Here is a 20,680-nt window from a genome sequence, read left to right on the forward strand (position 1 = left end):
GTTCAAAATTGTAGGCTACTACATTATTTCCTTGACAGTTCTTAAAATAAGCTAATTCCATTTAAGAAAGATCACATATTATGACTTTTTAAATCAAACATAATTCATATGGCTTATTTTATAGAAACTTGTGTATGCCAAGAGAGGATTCAAATTACTTCAAATTTTTTCATACTGATTAAAGGGTGTTCTTCAGTTATGGGGTGCTCAGATTTAGATTTCACAAGTACAATTGAAGGTTTCTTCACATTTTTTTCATGATTTTATTGAAGTAGTTGAAGAACAATAAAATGCATATATTGGAAGCATGCAATTTGATCAGTTTTGACATGTATGTAACTAATTCAATCTTATGTTTTAAATTTTAAGCATTTCCATTGCCTTTTAAAACATTTAAAATCATGCAGACTGTGTTTAATGCATGACTGATTATATTAGAAATCAATCACCTTAAGATCTATAGAACCCCATCACCACAAACCAGGTCCTTCAACATGAAATGGCACACCTATACGTACTTCACAGGTCAAGGAAGAAGGCACACAAGAAGTAAATAAACAGTGCTTTGAACAAAGTGATAAAGAAGGCTTCATATATCAAATCTCTGTGACAAAGAGCATTCAGAAAAACATTTATAACTTAAAGTATTATATCAGAAAGAAGGTAGGTTAACAATCAGATAATTTTCAAATTTGGTAGTATGAAAAAATATGAGTAGGAGAAAAAATATGTGAACTATAAGAAAAAAATTTAGTCATTATATCTTGTAATATCAGGTTAGAATATATGCTACAAGAACTGAAGTTTGTCTCCAGCATGGGTTCCTACATGCAGAACATTGGCAGGACATACATCTCAAACAGCTGACATTCCTATGATTGATTTTCTCATGCAGTCTAAGGTAGTAAGATTGACTGAAGCCTTTCCCACATAGATGTCACTCATGAGGTTTCTCTTCATTGATATGGCTCATATTTTCTAAGGTTAGAGTCTTAAAGAGAGGCCTTTCCACACAGGTGACATTCCAGTGGCTATTCTCCAAGGCAAGTCATGTTTCATTTTTCAATACTAGGGTTATGGCCAAGGAGTATGCCACACAGTGGCATGCATGTTATTTTTCTCCGGTGTGTGTTCTCTCATGAACTCTGAGGCCAGATGATTGACTGAAGGCTTTCCCACGCACAGGGCATTTGTATGGTTTCTCTCCAGTATGTGTTTTCTCATGTTGTCTCAGGCCAGAGCATATACTGAAAGCTTTTCCACATAGGTGACATTTGTATTGTTTGTCTCCAATATGTGTTTTCTCATGGTGTCTAAGGCTAGATGATAGACTGAAGGCTTTCCCACATACATGGCATTCATATGGTTTCTCACCAGTGTGGATTCTCTGATGTGGTTTAAGGTAACAAGATTGACTGAAGGATTTCCCACACAGGTGGCATTGATAGGGTTTCTCTCCAGTGTTTGTTCTCTGATGAAGTTTAAGGTAGCATGTTTGACCAAAGGATTTCTCACATAATTGACACTGGTATGGTTTTTCTCCTGTGTGGATTGTCTGATGATGACTAAGGTGAACTGATTTGCTGAAGGCTTTCCCACCCACCTGGCATTTGTATGGTTTCTCTCCTGTGTGGATTTTATCATGCATTTGAAGGCTGTATAATTTACAAAAAGCTTTCCCACATGGATGGCATCTGTATGGTTTCTCTCCAGCATGGACTTTCTTATGCATTTTAAGGTTGTAAGTCTTCCTGAAGGCTTTCCCACACATGTGGCATTCATTTTGTTTCTCACCGGTTTGGGTTCTCTCATGTTGTCTAAGCTGAGAGCAGTAATTGAAGACTTTCTCAGAAAAACCACATTCATGCTTCTTTTCCCCTGTTCTAGTTTCATTGAGTCTGCTTAGATCAGAAGTTTGATTAAAGGATTTGCTGCATAGACGACATTCATATTGTATCTCTCCAGGGTCGTTCTTGTTGCATTTTCTAGGTCATAAACAATTCCTATGTCCTTTCAAACATTCTTGCCCTTCACATGAGACACGATCATTTTTCTTGTTTTCACCAAGATACAAATTGTTAGCAAGGGATCATGCACAGTGTTTGTTGTCCCAGGGGTTCCTTGCTTTTCTCCATTCCAAGGAATCCTCTTTAACATGAGATTTCTGTTTTGTAAAAAAGATGAACATTTCTTAATGATGTCTCCATGTAAACTTAACATTTATACATAAGAATCTTAATTTTTCTACACAAGAATATTAGAACAATCCATTGTAATATGAAAATGAAAATCTTTTTACTTTTAATTTCATGAACATTGTAGATAATTCCCAGGTGAGCCGAGTATTTTCCTTTACTAGTATTTTATTTAAAGGGGCTCTGATTAACTTTATAGTCTTCAATATTTCAAATAGCTACATGAGAAATGCTTGTGCATTTGGAATCTTTTTAATTTCTCCCAGAATGCAAGCTATACAGATGTTTTGACACAGAAGTTGTGTATTCTCAACATAATGACAGCCATCAAATTGTACTCGGTTACTAATTTATTCCACAGACAGGACTTTAACTTACATAATTAGTGTTCTTGATATTCATTTTCCGTCCCTAGAAGAGTTGGAAATACAAATTGGTAGCATGAAATTCAGAGACACAAAATTGAAAGTCAGCAATCTCATGAGAATGTCTTTTTTCATCATTGACTCTTTCATGGAGGATATGGCTTAGATAAAAAAATATATATCTTGGAAAAATAGAACATTGGGAATTATAAAAAACATCAAGATAGAATTATTGTTAAAAATGTAATGGAGGATAAAATTTAAAGGAGAAAATCTGAAAAAGAGACATGGAAATTGACTAAAGAATACACTAACAGGTTTTCCTCTCAATGAAAATATAAATATAGAGGAAACATTTTGAATTTAAATTAAAAGGAACTATGTTATACATGAGAAATTTTGTCCCATAGTCCCCTACTATATTTTAGACAACCACATTCATTTCACAGCTTTGTCTGATAATATTTCCATGCTCAGTCACTGGCTGGGCACCCATCTCTGTAGAATCACAAATGTCTCGGTCTCTTACCTGGACTCTGGCTTGGGAGAAATCCTGTCCCTTCTCCCATCCACAGGATTTTTCCTTCCTCCAGATACAAAGTCACATCTGATTTGCAGAGCAGATACCCTATGCATGGTAAGAAAAAAAAAAGCCATTGGATTTTAGCATTTCTGCCAAGAAATGTGCATTAGTGAAAATGCCATGAAGATGACTTAACAACAATAGAGAACCAAGGCACTGGTAGAAACTATTTAGCAGAGAAAATATTGAAGTTCCCTCACTGCAGTCGAATAAAAGATAGAATGCTCCCATACCAGGGAGGACTGAAGGACACACATGCTCACAATGACATTCAAAGAATGCCAAATCAGCAGTTTTTCAGGTACTTCATCTCTCCACTAAATATTACTTTCAAATGGAATGCAAATAATCACACAAAAATGTTCAGAATTCTCTTGTTTTGGTATTCAATCCTCCTGCACAGTGACAATATAAGTATAATTATTTATAAATATTGGGTCTATGTATAATTTAATTTTAATGAATACATAACATTATGGTGTGGACCATATTGTAGTGTGGAGTAAAATAAGTTGTGATTAAAGTAATAAATAAAAGCAGCTTTCTTGCATGTAATTATAAGTTCTATGAGAAAATCAGGATGAAGATTGGAAATGAATAGAGAGGCTATTCCAGATACTGTTATTGAAGAAATAGGTATACTTTCACATATTTCATATATATCATTGATGGACTTACCAACTGATACTAGATGATTAATGATTTCCAGCATCACTGACTGGTGTAGCATTTTCTGAGATTGGTCCAGCATGGCCCACACTTCTTGGGTGAAACTTATGCTTACATCTTCAATGGACATCAATTCCTAGAACGGAATTGACAAGCTAGATTAGAAAGAGCAAGGAGATCAATTTCACAAAAGAAGGGTTGAGAGGACAGCATGAGGCATAGGGGAAACTAGGTTTGCAGGGAGATCAAACTGTTAAAGGCTCCAGCCTATTCATTTTCAGCTCCCAACCTGCTTACTTTCAGAAAACCAGAATGTACATGCATTGATTGAATTCATAGAATTTATAGTAAAGGAATATGGAATGATAGAGAGTCATGAAACATGAAAAACATTTTAAGGACTGGTAAGAATAACTTTCAATCATGCTATTATAAAATTTTCACTTGAACATTTTCAACTAAAATTTAAATCCCCACTTATTTAAGTAACTTTCCAGAATTATCACCAGGCCAACCTTAACATTAATTTGTCATCTTGAAAATTGACTATGTATAAAATAGTCATTTTCTCAAAGAGGTATCTTATATCCCTCATCAGTAAAATATTTAGTAATGTGAGTGTTTAAAAGGCCAATGAATTTCTTTATATCTTCAAAACATGTTTAAACTATAACCCTATAAGCAGAATAATGCAGACATTCTTGAACCAATCTCCAGAATTTTTGAGAACTGAACAAATTGCATATAACTTGGTGTCAGTAGGAAGAGTCACTCTTCTCACAATGTGACCAAGGAGGTCAGAATAAGGTTAAGGACAGACATTTGAGCAGCACAAGGCACAGTCTCTGAGACGTACTCTGAGGCAGAGTCCCAGCAACCATCCCTATACTACAACTCTCATCCTCAATTCTCTCTTGAGCTCCAAACACTACTTTTCAATGTCTCTCTGATATCTTGATCTCATTTCTCTGTTCCTTTATTAGTTTTCATGTATCCAGTTCTTCAAAAAATTTGCTCTGTCTACTATATGAATTAATAGTATATTTTAATGACAAACATCAATTAGGTTAATATAAGTTGGCGTAAACAACTTACAGTAGAAAATATGAAGGAATATTTTATTAGTAAGTTGTAACAAAATTTTAAATACAAATGATCATGATTAATTTAGGGTTTTTTTAGGGGGGTTATCAAAAGTTGAAATTTATTCCATAAAACTCTAAGTTTAAAATTGCAAAAAAACCCCATTATTTCTCATGCCTTCTCTAGCCTAGGTCTTTTATTTTTTTCTCAGTATTACTTGAATGCCTGTGGCACTGTGTCAACAGAATTCATGTGCTAGAATATCTGCCTCCATGTTTGGCTGTGAGGTTCTACTCCTCACTCATTTCCCTCACCTGAATTCACCAAAATCCAAACATCATTGCAATAAGTAACATCATTAATCAGTAATTATTTCAAATGGAGTCATAGGCAAAATGTGAGATTCAATATGTCCCATTCCTTCTGGAAGTACACAGCCAGGAATGGTACCATGGTATAGTGGTGTCCTAACAGGAAGGACATCAGTTGCCTGCTGATGAGTTCCTGACCCATGGTGACAACTGCAGAGTTGTGGGGTACAGGACTAACTCCTGCTTGCACTGAAGACTTGGCATCTCTGTCAATAGGGGGAAAATTTCAATAGAAAAGCCATTCACTGCTCAACCACTAATGGATTCATAGTCATGGTTTTGCTTTCTGCAATCTTCCTCTTCACTCACACACAGTCCAAACAATTTTCAGAAAATACTGTGGATAAAGAAGAAAAATCATGATATTCAACATATTTAGAAGACATCCTGACTCCTCTCTCATGAATCCTAGACATTCTTTTGTCTAAAATGCAGTGCTAACACAAGGAAAATTCAGATTGCCCAAATGTTATGGGTGCAGTACTCGGTTCATATTCCAAAACCAAAATTCAAAAGAATGTGAACATGATCGCTAACAAAAATGAAGAAATTAAACCTCCATATATGCATTTACATATAAATAGAAAACCTTGATTTTCACATGTGAATTGCCCAATTACGGGTCCAGAGTTATAAAATGCTCTTAGATTTTGAAGAAATATCACTTTTTTAACCAACATGCAGACTTTGGTTTCCACCTCTAGGGAAACATTGTGGAATTTCTCAGATTTCACTGATTTTGCTCTATTTGTTAGCAGTGGTTCTCTAAGTTAAATTGTGTCCCCTTGGAGTCTCACTCCCTGCCAACCCTCCCTCACCCATGAGGTAGATCTATTGTTCCTGGATTTAGGAGCAGTCAAGTCAGGATCTCTATTATGAAAGCATGAATCAACTCAAGTGGATTTCCATTTTGAGGAATCAATGGCATCATCCTGGCAATCCAGCCCTTATAGTTGCATTTATCCAAATCAGCTTAAGTACTGGGGTCCTAGTGGGAGTGTCAGGGATGGTCACATTAATTAATATTAAGGATGTTCAGAAATGATGCTCATAGATGATGACTGGGATCAGGATGAAATCTATTTGATTAGTCTGGTCATTTGCTAATGTGCTGGTTGAAACTTTTGAAATCCTGTTCAATATCCATCCATCATCAGTTGTGATATCAGTTTTTAATTATAGATACATACATATGAGACAGATATTTAAAATTGTAGTGTATCCATCATCATAACATAAATTTTGTGGAGTAATTATGACTTTTACTACTATCCATCAACATATCATAAATTTTGTGGAGGAATTACAATTTTTTATTATGAAGACTAAAATTCACTCATGTTATTGTGCCTCCACTGAAAAAAGAGAAAAATCCAGGAGCATGATGCACACCTGAAAGACCAGCCACCCAGGAGGCTGAGGCAGGAAGACCAAAGTTCAATGCCATCCTCAGAAACAGCCAGGCTCTAAACTACTAAGTGAGATTCTGTCTCAAAATACAACAAACAAACAAACAAAATAGGCTGGGGATGGGGATGGGACTCAGGGGTTAAGCATCCCTGTGCTCAATCCCTGCTCTCAAAATATGAAAAATAAGAAATAGAGTGCTGGGAATGTAGCTCCATGACACGATTTCCCTGAGATTTATCCCAATGAAAAACAAAGAAACAAAACAAAGAAACACAAAGCAAAACAAAAAAAAGCACCAATAATATACTAAATATGATTACAAATTTTCAAATATTGGGGTTTTATCATAACCCTGTTGATTAAAGGGCAATTCATCATTTAAACCTAAACAAAGATTTACATGGTCTTCCTTAGATGATAAATTCATCCTACTGGATAAATTTATCCAACTGAAAAAACGCAACACTTTTCCCTTTCTTTCCCTTTGGCTGAGCACAATGTCTTTGAACACACCAACACAACCTCTAAGCTGAACTGCGATAGTGCCTCTGCTGTTAAAGAGCACAAGCCCTACCTGTCAGGGCACGGCCTTCCTTCTCATTTATCAAGCTCACTCTCCTTTCCCAGACCCAACCATTCAGGATCCTCCAGTGCACTGACCCCACCACCCAAACCCCATCCTCTTTTTCTTATCACTGCTCAACTTGTTATGTTCTTACTCATTTCAACACACACTCATCAAGCTCATGTGGTCTTTGCTACACCATTTCCCACATTTTTCCTCCAGCCCCTGTAGCAGGGGAATGCTTGTATGTGTCTCTTCTTCTACTGCATCTGAGAACCCTTGACTGGGTGTCCATCCATGACTAAACTCAGAATCAACTCCTGTTGGCTTTCAAAGTATTTAGAATCTGATATATTTTTCTAAATAAGCCATAATTTTATAATCCACAAAATTTTTCTTCTCAAAATTGTTGAAAATCACTTTCTAATTTCATCCATATTTTCAAAAGATTAGTATGCCTTCTGCTAAGATTATTGTGTTAGTTCACCAAGTTTGAAAGGGCTTTCATAAGAGTTTCATAACTTTCATAACAGTAAGACAGAGACAGAGTGGCTTTAAAAACAAACTGATTTTCTCATGATTCTGGAGGCTAGGATTGTGATATCAACATGTCTGCAGGGCCTGTTTCTTCTGAGACCACTGTTCCTGCCTTGTACAGGCTGGCCACCCTGTGTCTCTACATAGTCTTGCTGCTCCCAACCCTTCCCCAAACTCCTTCTGTTGTGAGGGTACTGATCATATTGCAATGGTAAATGCACACAATTATCTTGATTGAATTTGCCTCGTTTCACACCATATATCCAAATACAGTTAACTTTCAGAAAAAAACAACCTAGCTATAGAGCAGTTTTGAAGAAACTAACAATTGGTTTAGTGATTCTTAATTAGTCACTCATGTAGGCAAAGTTTCACTGATCCACATGACATAGCAGGAGTAGTGACACATCACTGTGATGTCAGCAAGGGTATTCGTACAACTTGTCATCTCCCTTCAGGTCCCTTAGGAAGACATCAGGGAGGAGTCTCTCTTTATCCTCTCTATCAAGGTAGGGTTTGAGGCATTCCTCACCACTGAGATGCAGGCTTGGGAATTCCCGGTCCTCCCAGCATGTTTCAACATGAACTTGGTTCCTGGTTGCAGAAGAATTAAGTAATTGTACTATGGTGACACAGGCATACCCATGTTTATGGCAGCACAATTCACAATAGCTAAACTATGGAACCAGCCTTGGTGTCCATCAACAGATGACTGCACAAAGAAAATGTGGTATCTTTACACAGGGGGGTTTTAGTTAGAAAGAAAAATGAAACTCTGTCATTTGCAGGAAAACGGATGGAACTAGACACAAGTATGTTAAGGGAAATAAGTCAAACTCAGGAAGTTAAATGTCCTGTGTTTTCTCTCATAGGCAGAAGCTAGAGAGGAAAATAAGAGTGGGTGTGGATGTCCCAAGAATGACAGGAGATCAGTAGAGGAAAGGAGCAAGGGGTGGGAGGGAGGCAGCAGGGGCCTAAGAAAATGCTGGGGAGTGATATTGGCCACTCTATGTTGTATACTGTGTGCATGTACAAATACGGAGCAACAAATCCCATCATCGTGTACAAATATAATGCAACTCTGAAAAATGTAGAGAAAACTAAAAAGAAGTCAGGACAGGACATAATAGCAAGAAACAAAAGAGAAAACTTACATAAACAAAATAAAAACCCAAAGGAATGCATTGAGTGATTAAAAAACTCAGCTACATCCTACCTTCCCTCAGTCACCACCCAGTTAATCCCTTTAAGGCTTTAAATCACTGATTAGGTGAAAGTTATCATAATCCAATCTCTCACCTCTAACTTTCATGCTTTGTCTCTCATGCAAGCCTTCTGAACCTCATATCTAAACCATGACCCCATGACCTCATAATTCTCAGTGTTCGGGATGGGATAAATCCTCTATCCAATGCAGGGGATATGCCTCTTGTCAATGCCAGACATAGTGAATTGTTCTTCTCAATGCCGGACATAGTGAATTGTTCTTCCCTAGTGCCTTTTATATTCTAGCAATGTCAGGGATAAAAGCAGAGACCAAATCTATAGTACATGAGAACAGATTTAAACACACAGTACACAAGAAATCAATAGGAACCGATGTCAATGATATTAATGGAGAATCCAACTTGACATAATTGGATTACAACAAACACCCAGCTTTGCAAGATTTTCATAGTTCAGTTCATCCATAAGAATGGAGCTAGAAAAAAAGAAACATCTACCACTTGAATCAGAAGAGCCTTTTGTATTTGATATTTCATACTGGGGATTGAACCCAACAGACTCTTACTGCTGAGCCACAAACCTAGTAATTTTTGTAGTTTTCTTTTGAGTCAGAGTCTCACTAAGTTACTGAAGACCCTGGTACATTTCTCAGGATTTTTTTTTTTTTTTTTTTTTTTGCAATTCTCCTTTCTCAACATTGCAAATGACAAGGATTACAGATATATGAATTCATTTCCATTTGAATGATGAGTCATTTAAATTTATAATCACTAGTTATTGGTTGTTCATAGTAGCAAGATACAAAATTATGGAAGAGGAAATTTAGATTATAACCTAGATTCAAGACATATGGAAATGGTTTCCTAATAATCAGAGTAAGAATGGAGAAGTCCCTGTTGAAACAATACAATTTAGAGACCATACATGCTGCTGTGATTGCACAAATTCCATGAGAGAGAGGGTTTATCTCACTGTGATCAAGGAGGCTCCCATCCCATTGTCTGGAGAACTCACCAGGAAATAAGAGTTGGAGGGGAAGACAGCCAGTAGGGTTCCTCATGTGAGCAGGGACTTGCTCTTCTCCCAGAATGTGGACCTTTCAGTGCCCCTTCTCTGAGAACAGGCAACCTCTGCTTGACTTCCTTATTTATATGAATAATCAATTACTAAATCTAATCAGGGCCACATTCCAGGGACATACCCTGGCTTCACAGACACTGATCCTATCCTATCTTCAGCTGGGAACACACCCTCTCAGGCTGATTGGATATCCCAGACTACATTAAATCTGTTTCCTCACACCTACTTTGAGATCAATGAGGGAAGGCTACTCCTGAGGGGGAATTTGCAAGATAACTTGGGTCTTCATTCACTTATAAATAGCCCTGGGTCCATCCTGTGCATGGGAAGCATTCTAATGATAGGAATCTGGCCAGAAATCTGGCAGATATGTGTCCCATGGGCAAAAGGCACAATTGCCTGGCAGAATAGTGGATTTTAAAACATAATGAAAGGTGAGTAGAAACGTTTTCCAGAAGAAAATGGTTTAACAAAAAAATTGTTATTGTGATGGAGAGAGCCATGTCAGGGCATGGGCTAATTTATATTTCCAAGAAGATATTGATAATTTGTTGCAAGGGTCTTCTGAAAATGGCCAGTAGGGGAACCCAGTGCACAGCCACTGCTGTCCAAGGCTGAATGGGAAGCACAGATTTGCAGAGATTGAGAAACTACTGTGATTCCATTTTTGAAAACCCAGCTTCTACCTCAAGGCCTGTCCAAAGGGAATGGGTGGAAACCTTTGTCCTTGGAAAAACCAACAGAGCACTCCTAGGCACCTAGCCACTCTGCTGAGTTGTTTGTCTGCTAATAACAGGAGAGATCTGTGATGCCAGGTGTCCCTGACTCAGTTAGGCTAGGTGAGATAGCAACCCCCTAGCAACCACCAATCAGCATGAGACAGGGAAAATACCTGGGATGCCAGATACCCCCAGTAGTCTCAGTGGTTGATAACATGTTAGGAAACCATGTAGTTTAGCATGTACACCCCTGAAGGCTTAAACCAATCAGTTCAAATATATCCACTTCTTGAACTCACCCATCACACCTACCCAACTTCTTCCCTCCAGTGAATATGCTAATCAATGCTAAGAGTTGTTGTTTGATTTTCCCATGGCGTGAAATGACTTGCTGAGTGATGTTGTGACACATAGAGTATCCCCCCAAAACCTATAAAATCTCACTGAACAAAGGACCAGAACTCACTCTTCAGGACCCCTGTGTCAGAAATGGTTGTGAGTCCAGGCTCGAGCTTGCAATAAGGACTCTTGTATGATTAAATTGGATTTGGATCCTGGAGGTCTATTGGGGTCCCATGAATCTGGCACTACATATTGGGGTCCCACAAATCTGACATTATAAGATGAGATGAGGTAGAAAGAGCAGGGAAGTTCTGGAGGGTGTCTCCCAGGGTTTGAGGCCAGAAGAAGCAGATTGTCAGTTCTTAGAATAAAAGGTGAATGTATAAAATGAGCAGACTGTGGGGACAAGTAGTGGCAAGGGTGAAAGGTGAAGAGGAAGCAGGCTGTGTTGTCCAGCAATTTCACAATCTGAGCCAGAAACCACTCTGATAATGAGAAGGAATTAGTATGGGAGAGAAATTGGCTTTTCCCTGCAATGTAGAGAATGTGGGAGTCTTGCCAGCTTACAGACTCTCTGTGTCCACTTGCTGCCCAAGAAATTAGAATCCCTGCAGTTTTCTTTTGGTTTTTGTTTTGTTTGGTTTTGTCTTTTATTATTTTTTGTCTTGGTGAAGCCAGAATTAGACAGGCAGTCAGCATAGATAGGCAAATCAAATCAGGTCAGATCAAGAGGCCAATTTTGAGTGAGTCTGGAAGTTGGACACTGTCCCCTGAGAGATCAAAATGTTAATTCCTTTAGGGAGCTTTCTCCACACTCAGGGAGAACCTACCCCAGCTCCAACCTGTTGCTAAGGTGACCTGTCCCAGGAATCGCCCCTCCCTGTAGTGAGCTTTAAGGTTGTTAATGAATGTGCCCTGAGCTGCTCCACCCTGCCCTTTGCCCTTCAGCCCATCTTTTTCCCACCTTTTGACCATCCTGCTGAGCATTTCCTAGGCCTAGTCCTATAAGCAGGAAGGAGGAAGATAAGAAGAGGGCAGGAGAACAAAGGAAGGCTAGGACATATAAAAGGGCAGGACACCTCACTCTTGGGATACCAGGATAGCAGCTATGGCACCCTTCTCCCTCCCAGGAGAAGTCTGTTACCCATTTTTAAATAAACCCTGCTTTATATGCTTGCCTCAGCATGCTTCTCTAATGCTACACTTCAACATGTGAGGGAGCAGAACTTGTAATGAGGTATCATTGGGGTTGGTTTTGTTTGTGTACCCAAGGTGGAGTGGCCATGTGTCTGCTATTTTCACTGACTTTGGTGCCCAAGTCTTGAGTCCACCTGGACACAGGAGTGGGAATGTGCCAAAGTTTTAGCAGGAGCTTTGGGTAGTGACAGAAAGTTTGGCTTCTAGGCTGTAGGTCTGCATAGTGGAGACAACCAAAAGGGTACTTCTATTTCAAAAAGGGGATCTGAACTCTCAGATAAGGATCAAAGCCACTGGGACATAGAACTGTGTATAGCTTGGGTGTGGAAAGGTGCTACCTTCAGCATTCTAGCTCAGTATGCCCCAGTTTCCCCATGTCCAGAGGTGTCTGGAGGCAATTTCCAGACTCCTCCCCCAGCACATGGAAAGCACCTGAGTCTTGCAATCTGCATTGACTCACAGGCTGTCCAGGAGAGGGGACTGGCCAGCATCTGCAGCCAGAGCCACACTTCCAATACAGATAGAAAAAGAGAGCCACTCTGAGGACTTCTTCTGCTCTGAACAGGAAAATTTCTTCCAACACTCATTAGCAGGCAAGAAGCAGGCAGAGCTAAGCAGACAGACCCCTGACAAGTTTGTCCAGTTTGGGTCAAAGCTGAGATGCAAAAATGAGTAGAATAATTTCATGTCAAAAACACTTTCATACCCAGGGATGTTAAATCCAAATCTATGGAAACCTCCCCATTTTAAAATCCTCAGCAAGGACAAAACCCAGATCCCTTTGTGATTGTTTTTGCACTACTTCTTTACTCTCAAGTGTCCTGCAAAATCTCCCCACATTTGTTCTTTCAAAGATCTATTAAATGGCAAACTTTTCAATTACCTGTGATTTTCCTCAGTAGTTTTTTTCTCTCTTCTCCATCCCTTTCATTACTCCTTCATTCTGCTTCCTCTCATTTTTTCTGTGGTCTTCCTTCCCTTTCTCACTTGTTTCCTTTGTATTTTCTTTTTCATCCCCTTCCAATACATTGAGTAGTGTTCATTGCTTGACTAATGCTTAAGGCTTCAGCTACTATTGAACCACAACACAAAGAAAAGAGCACTGACTCCAATTTTACATCAAATTAAAGAAAGCTTATATTGTGTACACAAGAGAGCTGGCCAGTGACTATCTCACCCCAAAAGCCAGTCAGAGAACAGCAACAACTCTCAGGAAAGAAAAGGTTTTTATAGCCAAAAAGTTACAAAGGGAGTGTTGTGGTTACTTACAGCTAACAGGGTTCTGGTAAATGTAATACAAAGGCTGATGTTAATGATCAGGTTAATGATCTACATGGCTTAAGACTTCAAGGTAGGGAATAAACAAGATTCCAACATCAGAATTTATGAGGCACTGCTCAGGTTTTAGGGAGGGTTGTTATCTGGTCAAGGAGAGCCAGGCACGGGTGAGTTCAGAGGATGGGCAGGAATTCCAAACAACTTTATACAACAGAGGGTCAGGCCAAAGAGAAATCTTATGATTTTATAGTAAAACAGAAACTAACTTTTCATTACTTTGTGATGAGAAGACTCCCAACCTTAAAATGGAATTAGGCTGGGTTCATCACTACTGTATTTTATTTATTTCTCACTTTTCTCACTATTGAACATAGTTTTAGAGATCAATAGTAAGTTGTCAACATATGTTAATGAAATGTTAACATATGTTACATGGATGGCTAAAAGTGAGCTCTACTCTCCTCTCTAATTGGAACTGGAGATTGAACTTCCCTTTCTGATTACATTAGAGGACCCTCACACAACAGAAGCAACAGAGTCCATTGCAGCATGTGTTCCAACAACTTAGAGCATATAAAAACATGAAGAGACAAGCCAGCAGGAGGCCTCCATAGGTAACAACCACAGTAAGAGGGCCCTCAGAATTGCATTAACCAGTGACACTTGATAGAATATAGGAAAGAGTCTTTACATATTAATTGACATCATAAAAAGTGCAATTGTATTTTCTAACATGGCATGAACTGCATTAAGCAGACACTGTAAAATATGTTTCCTTTTAAATTATTTTTCCATTTTTTTGTGTGACTCCATTCTGTAAAACAACCTTGCCAAGTAGAAGAGTTATGATGGGGGCAAGATGTTCTTTCCTTTTGCTATAGAAACCTTTAAGAACATGGAATACCTAACAGGGTATTGTTTCTGAAACTAGAGCAACAGGGCTCTGTTTCTGTAACGGGGGTGATTGGGTAACTGTGATTAGTTAGGCTTCCCACCACTTGACTGCACTCCCCCCCTTCTGTAACCTGGTTGGTTTGCATTGGCTGGACTCCTGATCATCCCTTTTGTGGTTTTCAGGCTTATAAGGAGTGCCCTTGTACTCAATAGAGGCTTGATTTGATTATATGTGAGTGGTCTGGAAGTCCATTTATGAAACCCCAGGACAAAGCTTTACTATAACACCAGATCACCACTGTAGTCAATCACTTCTTCATATTTAAACTAACAGTATTTGTTTTACATTTAAGTTTCTTTTCTTTGCTCCATCTATTATTTCGCTGATTTTAATTGTACTTGATGTAGTATTAGTGAGAACTTTGTGCTGGACTCTGCCCCCAGCACCCAAGCAGGGCAATGTGCCTTCAAGTAATCAGGAAGACATCTGTCCTGGACCATGTATTTTCAAGGCAGCCATCTGTCAATAACACCAACATGAGAACACTATGCCCTGCTGTCTTCCACCCAAACCATGAAATTCCTTTCTACTCACCTCCTGGGCCAAAAAAAGTAGAGGGAGTGTCAGGCACTGGCACCTGCCAGGAAAATTTAAGGCCCACTCTGGGTAGAACCCTCTCCTATGTGTGAAGACAGAAGTCCAAAGGCCAGAGGGTGTCTCCCTTAAAGTTGCCAAGGCTGCCTCCAAAAGGCATGGCATGGGCCAACCACTCAAACCAAGGTACCGCCAGGTGTCCTGATGTGACCAAACAGCCTGCATCATGTAGAGAGAGACCAAGGCCCAGACTCAGCATCAGGGCCCCAGGTGAAAGTCAAGACCTTGGATCCATTAAAAAAACAAACAAACAAACAAACAAACAAACAAAAACCTTACTTAGCAGCAGCCCCTTCAAAACTCCCCAGGGGGCATTTTCTCCCCCTCACACTGAGCTCTATTCTGTCAGTCCCAGCACTTTCTACTCAGTACCTTCTCCATAAAACTTAGGAGCTCACACTGTCTCTGTTGCCTAGAGAGCAGAAGGTTATAGGGTTGAAGAAGTAATTCAATGTCCCGGGCTCTGAGCACTAACACTCTCAGGACTGGGCTGTGATTTGTGGCAATGATGAAGGGATTTTTCAGATACAATTTCCATTCACTGTCAGTTAATCACAGGGAAAAATCCAGAGTAAATCTAAGTTGACCAGGTGAGCCTGACACTTTTATCCTCCTGACTCACAAAGGGGAATTACAGGCAGTTTTCAACCTAAGAAGGTCTCTCGCTGGCATTAAAGAAGCAACCTTGGGTTGGTTGTGAGATGCAGTGGTGCACTGCAAAACCAGCAAGCCTGAGGCCCTGACTTCCCTCTCCTGAAATGGAAGAAAAAAATCATAAAGGGTACCTCATAGAATAGAAAGGGACAGGGACATATAGGAGGGAACAGAAGTCAGAGTATGGAAACTGAGGACCCCAGCCCCCACGGAATGGAACCCTTCCAATAGTCAGTGGGATATGAAGAGGTCCATCAGCCTCTCCTGAGATCACAGGCCCAGACAACACCTACTTGAGGGCCCTGAGATGTTTGCAGAGGCCCCAGCCTGGCCGGACCTGGAATCCTGACTTATAAATCAGTGACTTAATTATTTTTAACCATTTAGTTTGTCCCAATATATTATACATATTTGGAATAAAATGTGTAGATTCTTTTTCTCCTTCTCCCTCTTTTACTACTGCATGAATCCAACCTCAAATAATGGCTGAACTGTGTACATGCAGCAGACAGAATACTGACTGAAAAAGAAATGATGTTGAATAAGCAGCATCCTCATTTTTGGAGTCCACTTGAAAGTGAGGCTGGTGAAATGCAGAGAGAAACAGACAGAGGACCCCCAATCAGTGTTTCCTTTTTGGAGGTGACATAATGTGTGCTGGATCTTAGTACAAAATTATAACTAGGACACTTGTTCAAGGAGCATCCTAAGAGTGGTAGTTAATGATAAGAAATTGTAAATCTTCATCAGGTTTATTATACTGATGTGAGACCCTCAGATAACTCTCAGACTACACATTGCCATTCCAATTAAGCCTTTATTGCTGGCCTGCAGTGGACACTCTACTCTCTAAAAGTGAGATGGTGAGAGTGGCTCACCTCCTTCAGTCTGACCTCATATTTAAGCCAAAAAACTATGAAAAGGACATTAGGGGTTTAGCAATGCAAGAAGCCAAGTTACAGAAGTGAGAGATTGCAGTCAGGCCACGGGAGCTTAGCCAATCAGAAGAAGCCCAGTTACCCTAGTTACAGAAACAAGAGGTTGCTGTGAGATATTTCCGTGTTCCTGAGGGCTTCCTCAACAAAAGGAAAAAACAACTTGCCCCAGTTGTGACCTTTCTACTTGGCATGGCTGTTCACAAACTGGACTTCCTAAACAAAATGGAGTCACTATAGTCAAGACATCTGTCTCATCAGAGTTTGTTCAATTTTTTTCTCTCTAATATAGGGTATTGTTCTATTTGTAATTCATGTTGAACTGAGAAAATGAATACAATTTAACTGACTACATGAGTTTGTTTATCTTGACACTGTGAGCAACACAGGAAAGCAGACATGAGAGAACATTTAACTCATAGGTGGAATTGCTATACTTTCTCATTTTTGTTGATTTTTTTCTGAAGGGTTCCACCACTTATCACAAAGGATCAATTTGGAATAAGACTCAGGAAGTTCAGGATGAGGAATATAGGTAAATTCTGAAGGTATAGAAGGGGGAGGTTTTGAGAGCTGGAAACTACTAATGTTGATGAATAGACAACTGGAACATTTTAAAAATCTCAGTTCCCCTGTGTACATAACTAGTAAACCACAGTGCAATGGAATAAACTAGAGGTATGTTAGACAAGAGAGTGGCATTACTTGTGGATCTATTTTTTACATATTTATTTGTTTATTTAGCTACTAGAAATTGACCCAAGGAAGCTTTACCACTGAGCCACATCTCCAGTCCTTTCTTTTATTTTGAGAAAGGGTTTTGTAAAATGCTGACGGTCTCACTAACTTCCTGAGGCAGGCCTCAAACTTGCAGCCCTCTTGCCTCAGCCTCCTGAGTTCCTGAGATTAAAGGTGTGCACCACCAACTCCAGTTAATGTGCATATATTTATCTGAAAAACCAAGTTGGAGGATGAAGCAGTATATTGGAAATAGTACATAAAATTTCTTTCAGTTTTCAAAATTGTGTGTGTGTGTGTGTGTACATATATATATCACAATGTTTTAATATGCAGAAATGTCAAGCAGTAAGTTTCAAAGTATTCCAGTGATGATTGGATCAGATGTGATTTGGTCCTATTGACTGGATTGAGAGTGCTATCATGTGACTTTGAAAGGTGATCTCATCAAACTGCCTTTCTAGAGCCATTATATGTAGATTGGGTGATAGATTCTCCTTAAATTGGTGTAGTGCTTCAGGGAAACAAATCCTCTAAACCCCATTCACTTTCCTTTTTTATTTAATTTGTAATAATAAACATGTAAATTAAATAAATTAGAGATTTAAATTCAGGAAATTACAAACTTGATGATGATATAAAATAGATTATTAAAATGTCAAAATCCAGCTCTATAATATTTCTTTTCTTAATGTTCATGGGAAGGGATAGGGGCTTCTATTAAATATTCCTGAAAATATACACAATTAATTTTAATTGGATAAAAGCAACATAGATATATCTCCCAAGTACACATTTTACAAGTTATATTATTGAGATTTGACATAAAATACTTAGAAATACAGAAAAAAAACAACATAGATAAATATCAGCTTTTTAAATTTTAAATAAATTTCAGATTGTTCAGAGAATAAAGATAAATATGAGTGGGAAATTGCAATGTATCTGGAAATTAAGCAGTTGATCAAACTATGGTATATGACCCACATTTGTGTTAAAGGCATTTGAATTTATAAATGAATAAATTTATAAATTATAAGTGCATCTATTGAGATGTTTGTGTGATTTTTGTCCTACATTCAATTTATGAAGCATATTACTTTTGTTGATTAGCCTGTGTTGGACCATTCTTTCATACTCAGATGTAACCAACATGACCGTGATGAACAATGCTTAATGTGAGGTTGAATGTGATTTGACAATATTATGTTAAGGATTTTTGCCTCTTTGTTCCTGAGGAATAGTAGTCTGGAGCTTTCTTTCTTTGAAGGTTACATATCTGGATTTGGTATTCAAGTTATACTGGTTACATAGAGTGTATATGCAAGTGTTACCTTTCTGTTTCCTGGAATATTCTGAGGAGAATTTGTACTAGTTCTTCCTTAAAAGTCTATTCGAATTCAGCTGTGAAACCATCTGGTCCTGGACCCTTTTTTTTTCCTTCAGGGTAACCGATAAAATTTTGTTTACAAAAAACCATGAGCCTCCTCTTATTTTTATTTTTAATTTTTCACGGTGAATGAGAATGATCTTTACACATTTGTTTGCACTTTCCAAATATTCTGTAATGGGCATATTTCACATTTAAAACAAAACAACAGCCAAAGTTGATTGCTTCCCAAGAAGGAAAGATTCATGCTGATGTCAGTCATGAGAAGTCACAAAGTGCCTCTCCTCCCTGGTCCCCAGGCATACTGGTGAGCTGGGGTGCAGCTCACTGCCTAGATTCCTTCCCCAGTACTCCAAAACTGAACAAAACAAACAACATGGCCAAATGATAAGAAATGGCTTATAAAGCATTTGACACATGACATCCACAGAAACTTTTAGGAATCATATTTGTTAGCTCTAGAAGTGTAAAAACCTTGCTGTTAGGTCTCAACATCTAAAAAAAGAGACAAGCTGACCACAGAGACCCTGGTTATCTTGCCCTGCTCTGGGACGGGTGAGGTGCACTAGTAAGAGCAATCCCAGCCCATTTACCCAAAGATTATGAACTTGGGGTGCCGCAAGGCCTGCAACAGATTTCTCTTGGGTCCCACTATAATAAAGTGCAAAATCTGGGTGGCAGCTGAAGGCCCCTCAGACTACATCCTCCTTCAGCAGCTGCTCCCACAGGCAGACTGTCAGTGTCCCAGTGTCACAGAAGTCAGAGGTGCAGCCCTGGAGGTGAGGTGAACAGGCTGTTCCTCCTGGGCTCTGACCTCTGGGGACAACTCTTTCTCTTTCTGAGGAGTGACATTGATACTCCAGGCTGGTCCTTCCATATGGTTGGGACACACTTCTGGGACGGGCTTCACCCTAGGGGTGGCAGCTTCTTTCCTTCTGGGCACTGGATTTCCCTAGGATGTCCTGTAGAGCCTTCAGGTGGATCACCTTGGAGTCCTGGTCCCAAGCCTATTCCACTCCCTTTTATGGACCTTGTTTGGTCCTTCCATCCCATCCTTCTGACCTTCAGCTTCAGCTGCAAATTCAGAGTTCATGAGTTAGGAGAACTATCTTTGGAATCAACCTTAAGGCTGCAGGCTTCTTCCTCTAGAAAAGCCATTTCTTCTATAGAGGGGTTTGCAGGGCGCATAGAGGATCCCTTGCATGAAAGAAGCCCCAGCCTCTGAATCAGGCAGCCTTTGGAGGTGGCCCTGTCCACACCTGGACCACAGTAAGAAGAGGAAGGAGAGTAGAGGGAGGAGGGAGGCAGAGGGAGAAGAGAAGGAGGAAGAATTTCTGCATTGGGATGAGTTCCTGGATAATCACAGCTTCCTCCTTATGACCTTTCAGGTGCTTGGGGCTGCTGCCCCCTCAGGAACACGATGCAGGGCTGTGAGCTGGCAGCTGGAGAGTGCCACATCCCTGGGCTCTGAAGGAGCTGAGCTTGTTGGGACAATCTTCTGCAGTGGTACTTGACCTTGAACTGCTTGGATGCCATGGGTACCTTTCCCTCTTTCCACTGTCCATCCACCACAGTTCTCAAGGTTTCAGAGATACCATGGCACTTTGGAGAAATCCCAATGATTGGAGACTGACTAAAGGCTTTGGTTTGACTCCCAAACCCACAACTGGATTCCGTGATCACCCAGGCTTCTGTTTGCACTCCTCTACTTCAGGGAACTCAAAGCACTCCAGGGACTGCTAAGTGCTTACCATTAGTTTGCAATACAAAGGCCTTCACAGTGCCCTGGATTG

General features: G+C 39.5%; 2 protein-coding genes across 2 annotated transcripts; both read right to left on the reverse strand.

The window, feature by feature from the left end:
* Positions 1–239: 239 nt before the first annotated feature.
* On the reverse strand, positions 240–2,135 carry LOC124101662 (zinc finger protein 239-like). The gene is given in 2 exon segments (XM_046457766.2): positions 240–1,985; positions 2,098–2,135. Coding segments are annotated over 2 exon segments (975 nt in total). The 3' UTR covers positions 240–1,048.
* LOC124101664 (putative zinc finger protein 705EP) lies at positions 240–8,704 on the reverse strand. The gene is made up of 4 exons (XM_046457770.2): positions 8,311–8,704; positions 3,822–3,948; positions 3,090–3,188; positions 240–2,164 (listed from the first exon to the last, which is right to left on the reverse strand). The coding sequence occupies exons 1-4, from the start codon at positions 8,359–8,361 to the stop codon at positions 2,151–2,153; spliced, it is 291 nt and encodes a 96-aa protein (XP_046313726.1). The 5' UTR covers positions 8,362–8,704; the 3' UTR covers positions 240–2,150.
* Between the last annotated feature and the right edge of the window lie 11,976 nt (positions 8,705–20,680).

The sequence above is a fragment of the Marmota monax genome, unplaced genomic scaffold (assembly GCF_021218885.2).
Source record: "Marmota monax isolate L192 unplaced genomic scaffold, Marmota_monax_Labrador192_F-V1.1 WCK01_AAM20220418_F8-fsc00938, whole genome shotgun sequence".
Classification (NCBI taxonomy): domain Eukaryota; kingdom Metazoa; phylum Chordata; class Mammalia; order Rodentia; family Sciuridae; genus Marmota; species Marmota monax.